At 40.2% G+C, this 9,743-nt stretch overlaps 1 protein-coding gene across 1 annotated transcript; it reads right to left on the bottom strand.

Annotated features, from left to right (window-relative positions):
• Positions 1–5,561: 5,561 nt before the first annotated feature.
• LOC116263530 (uncharacterized) lies at positions 5,562–8,697 on the bottom strand. The gene is made up of 3 exons (XM_031643269.2): positions 8,428–8,697; positions 6,139–6,341; positions 5,562–6,047 (listed from the first exon to the last, which is right to left on the bottom strand). Exons 1-3 carry the CDS (start codon positions 8,527–8,529, stop codon positions 5,792–5,794), a joined length of 561 nt encoding a protein of 186 aa, XP_031499129.1. The 5' UTR covers positions 8,530–8,697; the 3' UTR covers positions 5,562–5,791.
• Between the last annotated feature and the right edge of the window lie 1,046 nt (positions 8,698–9,743).

Raw genomic sequence — 9,743 nt, 5'->3', positions numbered from 1 at the left:
TGACCATCCTACAACTATCTAGCAGTATATACTTTTAGGTTGTGTTTGATAGCTTTAGATTTTGCATAAAATGGTGTATTTTGGAAGATTAATGACTTTATATATTTGACACAATTAGAAACTTTTTGCTTCCAAACACGGTTCTACTTTTTTCCACTTGTTGGTGTATGGAATTTGATCCATACTTAACACTCATATGCAATACCGCAGATCCAACTTCGCAGTAAGTTGACCCTCCTCTTATGTAAGGGCATTTATATCATTTGGTACAAATGTGGGTTTTGCCCTCATCCTTATGTTGAGAGGAGGGCCGTAGTTTTCAAGTGGTTTTTTTCTGAGAGTATATGTATTTATATGTGAGTGAATATGTGAGTGAATAGTAAAAATCTATGTGACCGTGGACGTAGAAGAATATTGCTGCGAATCACGTAAATCTTTGTATTCTTTCTTATTGTTTTTAACTCCCTCTTAAAGTACGTGAAAAAAAGTTTGTGTTGTTCCTAACTCTTTCCCACTTGCCCGAGTTTTCTTCTTATTAGCATTTGGTTCCTCCTTCCCTTAGCTGAAAACCATTAGCAGGAAAATGTTCCAAGGAAGTTGACATAGTTGGCACTTGGAAAATGTTCCAAGGAAGTTGACATAGTTGGCACTTGGCAGCATCCAGTTTCTCCTTTTATGGAAGCAAAGTCGGGGTCACGGGAATTGGAGACAGTTGATTGAACTTCCACCAAACTTGGTGCTTGCCAACCCGGGGAGCTCGAACGCCTAGAGGAGCACATTTCGCTGGAATGGGAGGTCAAGTCTTCAGATCTGAAATCGATTTCATGGGTCCGCATGGAGTCCTGTTTCTGCATCGTCTGATGTGTGAATTCAACAAACTGCAGCGACTAATTGCTAAACTTTTCGTTTGAGGAAGAAGGGCAGAACAAAAAGCTGAAAGCGAAAAGGCCAGAACAGAAACTTACAACCAGAGAAATGCAGAGTGGACAATCAGCATTAAAGAGAAGGCCGTTAGAGGCTCTTGGAGGAATCGGCAGAGCTAGGAGGAGTCACGAGCAGTCCCTCCCGAGTGGTGCCGTTAAAGTCACAGAGATGGTGTGCCCCCACTAGCTCGTAGCTCTGCAGAGGAAGAAGGGCAGTAGTGGCCTTCTCCCGGTGCGGACCACGGACGCAGAAGATAAGGCTAGGAATGCTCACGGTTTCGGTGGGGATGGAGACGGAAGCGATCCCCTCTTCTGTGTCCTTTCCCTTCTCGGATCAGAAACGTGCAGAAGCAAGGAGTGTCTTTATCTTTGTACCATTTGCTAGACAGGATCTACCCTCTCGAGATGATCTCTCTTTTTGTTTTCTTTCCCTTCTTCGCCTTCTGGTCACAAACTTACACAAATTGTAGGCCTGCCGTCTCTGCGAGAAGTCGCTTTGCATCCTGGTAGAGCAAAAGAACTGATCAGTTCGTGAGTACCCAGCTTCAGGTCTCATGGGCCCGCCGGATTTACCCTGTAGCAAGGAATCCAACACCCGTAAGTTGGGTTCCCGTCCATAAGCTCGGAGTAAAGAAATGCGACTACTTTGGAATTTACGCCCGGTTTGGATGCAAAGGAGATGAAAAATATATACTGTTACATTTTTTTTTGAAAAACCAATCAGTTAGTATGTATGCCTCTGTTAAAACGCATCGGCACCGGCGTTTCCTACTTACATCCCCGTTGATTAATCCTAAGAGAAGATGTTTCTCAAAAAGATTTGCTTATTTACTAGTTGGAATAGAAACACATCTGAATCCTAGTTAAAATGTCCTCAGCTTTTAACCATTTAACTTCATGCATTCCTGGTGGATGATTTTCAATCAAATAGATGCCTGTAAGTTGTCACGGAATAAAACATGTTATAAAAGACATAACACTATATCAAGTAAATTTAAAACAAGAAAGGGCCCAATTTTTTAGGTGAGCAGCTTTTCCCTTATTATCGGAAGAAGGCCGAAGCTCCTACCAACCCCTCATCCCCTAAGGTATATGGCTTGTGTCGGTGCCTCTAGATGCACCTAATTCTTTATGCACCTAGCTACAATGGGTCTAGATCCCTTGTATTGCCTCTGCCGACAAAAACGGGAATATATCGCCCACATATAGTTTTGACTAAAAGATACAACTTGATCTAATGGCATAGAAAAATCCAACATATGTTTTATCATGTTTTCAGAAATAAAATCACAACTTTAAATACTTGGCATACATCATTTGATTGGGTTCTGCTTTTGTAAACTCCAAATAGTGGTTGATGAGCATGTAGTCATGCTTGATAACAGAATTCTCTTAAAAGCTCAAAGTGGCTGTAATGCATTGAAATATGAAGGTAAAGGGATCGAATGCAATCGATGACCAATTAACCTTGTCGGCTGTATACAAGGACAATTCAAGTAGAAGGCAGAAACGGTCCTCAATCTTTCGTCTTCTACAGCTTAAGTAGGCATTTGATATGAAGAACATTTTTTTTTAAGCGCATTTTCTTAGAACTCATGCTTTTAAAATACCATGCTATTGTATCAGAAAATGTGGTGTAATTATGTCCAGCATTTGACTATTAGATCTAGAAATAACTTTTATATAAGTTCTTGAAATATATATTCTAGGAACGTTTGTTCCTTCTTATCAAATGCCTCTATGAAAAAATCCAAGGCATCAATAGTTGTCAATCTGTTCTTATTATTCTGCTTAACCAGATCATAAGTTCTAACAAACATCATGAGACATGGACGACAGTGACAGAATGATTTTGTCCGAAAATTTCTTGCTTTCCCTCCACGAAGAAGGAATTCTGGTATTGAATTGAACGACAGCGCCTGGAAGTAGCGAACCTTTTCTGCTGGATGAACCACATCGATGCCAAATAAACAATCCTCTTCTTCACTCAGTTCAACATTTCAGTGATTTGATCACAAAGATTTTCAGCATCAGGTCCTTCATGTAACACTCCATAAGTTTAGTTCTGTATCGAAAATTGTAAAGGATCTTCAAAGGCTTATAAGAGAGGTCATTATTGAAATGATTGTTCTGGTTTCTATCTTTTTTCAGGTTAGGGCCGAAACTGTTAGGAGTTGGGTTGAGATCCGTCAAACTAGGGGCTCGAGTTTGGGAGTGGGTCTGGTTGTTATAGTGGTATCAGAGCCGGTTTCAACACTCGGACCTGAGGTCCCACACGCGCGCATGTGTCTGTGCCTTAAGGAGGTGGATTATAACACCTTAAAAATTTAGTCTGTATGGAAGATTGTAAGGGATTTTCAATGACTTATAAAGAAAAATCATTAATGAGATGATTGTCCTGGTTCCTAGTCTTTTCGAGAACTGAAACCGAAATTATTAGGAGAGCAAGTTGAAATCCGTCGAACCAAGGACCCGAGCCCAAAGAGTGGGTCGATTTGTTATACTTATGCCAGGAGCATTGAAATCATGACGGCAATTGTCGCCGGCATCCTTTCTTTCCTTCCCATTGGCCGCAACTAGTCCTGCCATATGGGCCCCTTCATTCACAATCTTCTGGGCAGCCACACGCAGGCCATGTCAAGCAGGTAGCCCTAGTACGAATTAAAATGATGATCGATAACTAGGCTAACCAGTTATCTGTGTCTAACAAACTAGATCAGTCGATAACCAAATCGACTAGCTGGACCAGTAGGTTGGCTGTGCAGATTTTGACAACTGAGGTGCTTTTTTCAGGAAATTATTCAAAAAAACTTCTACGCCGCATCTTCACTTTAGGTTCTCATTAGAAGGCAACCCATTTAGCGGCGGGCGTGTTCATCAAATAAATTGCAAGTTTCAAGAATAGGCAAAACTTGGATGGTTTCTCTGTGCTGTTGAAAATCATACTTGAGTAGCGAGTGGCCACCGATGCGAGTGCAGCCAAACTGCAATGTGAATTTATTCCAACGGAACCATAATAGGCAAAACAGGCTGCTGAACCTGTACGCTTACTAAATTAAAATTATTGATTCCATTCGTTGGCAGCTGGTGTAAGGCAGAGCCTTTTTTTGAATTTGTTACTGGAGGAAACCATCCAGGTTGAGACATTTAGTTGGGCATAAAAATCCAAGATTAGTATATAGTTTTAGGGCCTATACTTTCTTTGGAGAGGTTTACGCCTGTGGCAATTGAACTATAAATTTAGAGGCTTTTTTCCCCATACTGACAAGGAACACCAAAGAATTTTTCAGCATATTAAATTTGTCCACAACAAAACTCTGTCTGTTAATACTTTAGCAAGGAAAAAGAAGTACACTTCCGATATGTTTATTGTTTATTTCAGTAGAAATCAAGACCGCATGTTTGTGTGTGTAATCTAACAGCTACGAATTAGACAACATTTACCATTTCTATCTCCGCTCGTATAAGCCCTAGCTGAACCGAGATGGGCAATGCCAACTTTGTCACTTCTCCTCTTAGATTTCTACTTTAAGTTCTTCAATTTTTCTAATATTAAATGTATAAAAAAGGTATAACTTGACCTCTCTATTCTCTGTACTGTCTTGCAAAGTTTCACTGTTAATATCAATGTTGACAGCAGTATTGCCCGTCCTTCATCCTAAAGGTCTTTGATGAAGTTTCTTCACTGGATGGGATTTCCTTCGTCGCGTTCATTGTTAAGGCTGGTCGTTCGGACACAGTTTCAAGCCATTGTTGTTTAAAAAGTAGAGCTGTACAATCAAAGAACAGGAAGCAAAAATGAAGCAAAAAAACTATGCTTCAGTGGCACAACCAAATGGCCAGTAGAAACAGAAAATTCAGAGGATGAGGTTAATCAGTCCAAGGACTAAATCAACTTTACAGCTCTGTGCATTAGAAACAAAAAGCTGTCTATCACCTGAAAATTCAGAGGATGAGGTTAAAAACCTTAGCAGAAATATATAGAAGGTCCAGAAATCGCCCAAGAATTCTGTTCCTTCCTTCAAGGGCACAATGCAGAAGGCCTCGAGTCTTCTTCTTGTTAGTAAAAATGCCAACGATATGTACCGAGGGATCCATTTTCTTTGCAACATAGTTCAGTTCCATGGCATTTTTACTCAAATGAATTTTGATTATCCATGAATACTGTACCATTTGTGCGTTACTCGTGATGTTGAAGAATATAAATGGGCGCACCAGAAGGTCGGTAAGGCACTAGAGGATTGGTTCAAATTTTTTAGAAGAGCATCCATCCGATTTCCTGAAATTCTGGACTAACGACTTTTGTATGAGGCGGCATCTTATGTAAAGAGCAGCATCTTCAACTCAAAATATAAAATTTAGGCAAATCATTCTTGTTTCCTTTAACAAGCACAGGAAGCATTTAGCATGGGGTGCTTTTCGATTTAGGGAAGCTAAAAAGGCCTGTGAAACCTACTGGAAAGCTTGCTTGCAAAGGTAAACTACAATTATAGGGGCCACGAAAAGAAGAGATGGCATGATCAACTCAGCAGCTGTAGACGTACGTTTAAAAGTAATCCCTCTGCTTCATGGTTTCAGGGGAATCAAGCAGCATATGATTTTCATTTTCATGCTTGTTAAGAAACGAATTTTCATGCCTGATAAGAAACGATGGTATGATAAATTCAGCAGCCGTAAACATAGTTTGTTCAAAATAAAATACAAAAGTCTTGCCTCTGATATATCTATTCAATAACAGCATACAACCGACCTCATGTTCTCAGACATCACAAAATCGCAAATATCCCCAGCCACTTTCAGTTTCTGCAGATCTTTGGAAGAGGGAAAACTTGTCATACAAAAGTTCTTGGCACATAAGCTGATCCCGATCATGCATAGGCACCAGTCATTCCAACAGAAGGTTTTGTTTGAGTGGTTTGACGAACAGCCTTGCTGTAATTCATGTAATAGAACACGTTGAGAATCATAGTGAATACAATAAATGCAGCACCAGCAGCAAATACTCCTTTTCGCAGAGACTCGCAAGACCAACCATCAGCATAAACCACATGTCTGTATTTGGTATGATATGCATTTTGCGTTGCACCCGCAAGCACACAAGCCTCAGCAATCAAGAAAGTTGACCTGCAAAGAGTTAAGGATTAATTTATACAGTTTCCAGCACCAGTGATTCATTTCATGCTACCATCAAGACTTATTAAAGCAAATGACTTACCAAGAAGATATGAAATAGATGATGGCAAAAGCACGACCTCCACCAGGAATTAATGGCCTTCCGAAACACATGCACTTTGTGATGCCCATAAGCACTGATTCACTCGAGAGAAGAAATAAAAAGGAACCCACTCCATATCCAGTTGCAATATCCGAGTTGTAAACACAATATGTAGTATTGTAGGTATCTGTGACAATGTGGCCCTGCATGTGAGTTACGAAGAGATCAAATGCCTGATAGACATAGAGTGAACACAAGCACTGTTTTGGCATAACTTGGTTATTGTTACAAATACAATAGTGACAAAGACTGGCTCCATAACGAGAAAAGCTGTTTATGTTTGAGGATGCTGTACATAAGTCATCACAAATATATCAGTTGTACTGTAGCTATTATATCTGATCTAAGAAATTATTAGTATCATTAACTTTATGCAGCTGACATATAGATTCTCCAGTGACAAACAAAATAGTTACAGTCCCTTCACACATACAGACAAACACACACGCGCACACAAACATACACACAGAAATACACATGTATCACCTTAAATAGGAAGGAAAAAAAAGACACTACATAAGCAAAACAGAAACAGAACAACGAAGAAAATGTTTTCTGAAGAAAAGGCAAACAAAAGAAAAAAAAGTTACCTGATATAAAGACTAGTTCTCAACTAGTCAACCAAACTGATCCACTAGTCCCTAAAGCTGGGGTCTACCAAATTTGTGCCAATGGACTAGTCAACTGAGCCCCAACGTGGTCAACTACATAGGTTGATAACCAAGATGACTATAAGAGAAAAACCATATCAAACTCCATTGCCAATAGGCAATAAATTATAATCAAAATTGTCAAACCGAACATTCTGTCATTTTCAATTACCATATAGTTCCTCTGAATTGATGTGGACCATATCCAATTATCCATCTCATGTAGGCCCTAAACTAATAAAGAATAGCATCTCATCCTCATCTAAAAAGAAATGTGCTCCCAGAATTTGCAGCAAAGTATTGAATCTACGATGTTGTATTTTTATGTCTAAGATAGTTCTATGAGTATTCAGGTAATTGCTCCAGGGAGAAAGACCTTTATCCCATTGAAGTTGAATTCTATATATACAGTCCAGAAGTTAAAGGTTGCACTTTGCAGGCATGTTTGCAACAGCAGTACGAAGAGAATATATCCACATCCAAAAGGCAAATCACTCGCTTAAACATCCACAACCTAGAAATTCCATTTAGAAGCACATAAGTTTGACAGGATGGCATTTCATCCCCTGCATTTACTGAATGGCAGGATCATAAGCACATGCTAACGCAATGATGGATTCCCATATGGTACATGCTCTGACTTTTGTTTTTCATTCTGATCTCCATTTTTCAGGTAATAATTAATTATCAACACTAACAGAATTCCACTGGAAACTTTCCTCGGTCATTAAAAAGGCACGGCCAGCAGCTGCTTTTCACAAATGTTTCCATCTTCGTTCAACTCATTCTTCATATGGTTCCAATATTTAAGATTTTCAAACACTGCTCACCGTGAGTCACGAGGTCTCCCAAGTCCATTTATGTGTGAATCAAATCAAAATGCAGTTTCTCCCAAGATTAACGAGTTGGAGCCTCCCCTTACCAAAAACTTCAAATTAGGAGAGTCTGGGGAGGTTATTCGTTGATGAAGTGCATTAAGTCAAAAGATGTTCATGCAGTTTAACCAAGCGATCAAGATAGTCTTCTCAAATAGGCAATCACTTTCAGCACATGCAGAAAATTATGACTTTGTTACGGTTGATACTTACCCACACCCACAACAGAGTAAATAAATAAACTGATAACAACACAAGATTAAACTAAATTAGTAGGACATATAAGAAGACAAAGGGTGGAAAAGTGACCGGATGCAATAGATTCCACATGAGACAAGAAGAAAGTGGTTCAAACATCTACGGGAGCTCCAAAATAAGATATCCAGCGTCTTTCCTACTGCAACTTTGGCTGTCCAAAAACTTAAGGACGAAACAAAAGCAATCTTGGAAAACAACATCTACCTGATATCCTTGCAACAATGCAACACTGGCCAGTACGTTGTTGACCCTTGCACACCCATTTTCGCTTTAAGCCAACACAATAAGAAAGAAAACCTAAAAATACACCAAAACCCTACAAGCAGCCAACCCAATCACCACACTCTGCCCAGTGGAGAGCACAAAAGCGAACATAATCCAGCAGGATGTACCATCCGTGTGTGTGTGTGTAGGAGAGAGGGAGAGAGAAAGAGAAAGAAACCCACGACACTACGTCTTCTCTCGGCAGCAACGGCGAAGCCGAAAGCGATGAGGCTGAGGAGTACGACAAGGATCACAACCAGGCTCGACGCCTTTCCTTCACCCATCTCTCCGCCTCCCACGACTCCTCTTCTTCTTCCTCGCACGCTTTGTCGCAGGTAGCGCAGAGAGAGAGAGGAGACACAGAGAGAGGAAGCAAAAGGCCAAAGAGGGATTGGATGCAACCGTGAAGCAAAAGCAGACCGACTGTACTGTTTCCCCTTCACTTCCACCCCACCTCCGTCCTCCTCTACGGCTCTACCCCCCCTTTTTTTTTTTTTTGGTGATTCTCCATTGGCAACATTTCCTTTTCATTTTAGGGGGCTCATTTTCTGCCATATTCTTGTAGGCACTTATTGCGGTTTTTCCCTTTAGCTTTCACGGGGAACCGCCTTTTCAATTCAAAGTTGAAATCTTATTCAAATCCATTAAATGAAAATATTATTTGTTAAAAGCGTTTGCTTAAAAATATTATTTGTTAAAAGCATCTGCTTAAAAGAATCATCTGAAAAAGAACAAAAAATCGCTTGCTCTAAAAATGACGCAGCGCTTGTGATGCATCCGCTCACGTAAGCCGTAAATAAGAAAATCACAAAGTATTTGGACACAGTTTGAAATTTTGTATTCTCCGTTTTCTCCCACAAGCATTGCGGGAAGGGCAAAGGTGCGCCACTTTTTGAAATGCCGTGCCCTTTAATTTCCGCCCTCCCTTCATGCTTATATTACGACCATGCCTCCCGAAGTTCGTCCCCACCATGAATTTTTAATCGTAATTCCGAAATCTTTTTTTTTTTTTTTCATTTAATACCAACAACTTGTAGAAAGAATTCCCGTGGTCCAACTCAACTCGGAACTTTAAAATTGGGGCCGATACGAGCTAATCCGATACCATGATATTATTACCATTCCTCATTTACTGTTTGATACGCGGAAATCTTCTATTATCATCCAGGTGGAAACGACCAGCGTTTACAGAATCGGTCCACATTTTCCAGTGGGTCGACACGTATCGATAGCCAAAACGATTCGGTTTTAATGTTTCTGACGCAAGTTGGCAACCAATATTTCCAACTTTGTGTACGGAAATCTCCTAGCTTTGACGTATTATTTATAATAAAGCGTGGTTTAGTCCCAAAACTGTAATAAACTTGTTCATCCCGCACAAGAACGTCAATCTGCAACCGAGCGCAGGGGCCACGAGTGAGGAGCCCAGCTGTAATATGCCGCTATTTGTCACCGTATCAGATTCGGTCCCTCAACTTATAAGTGATTAACAAATTCA

The sequence above is a fragment of the Nymphaea colorata genome, chromosome 11 (assembly GCF_008831285.2).
Source record: "Nymphaea colorata isolate Beijing-Zhang1983 chromosome 11, ASM883128v2, whole genome shotgun sequence".
Lineage (NCBI taxonomy): Eukaryota > Viridiplantae > Streptophyta > Magnoliopsida > Nymphaeales > Nymphaeaceae > Nymphaea > Nymphaea colorata.
Note: the sequence above shows the minus strand (reverse complement) of the source record. Positions and strands in the feature narration are given on the sequence as shown.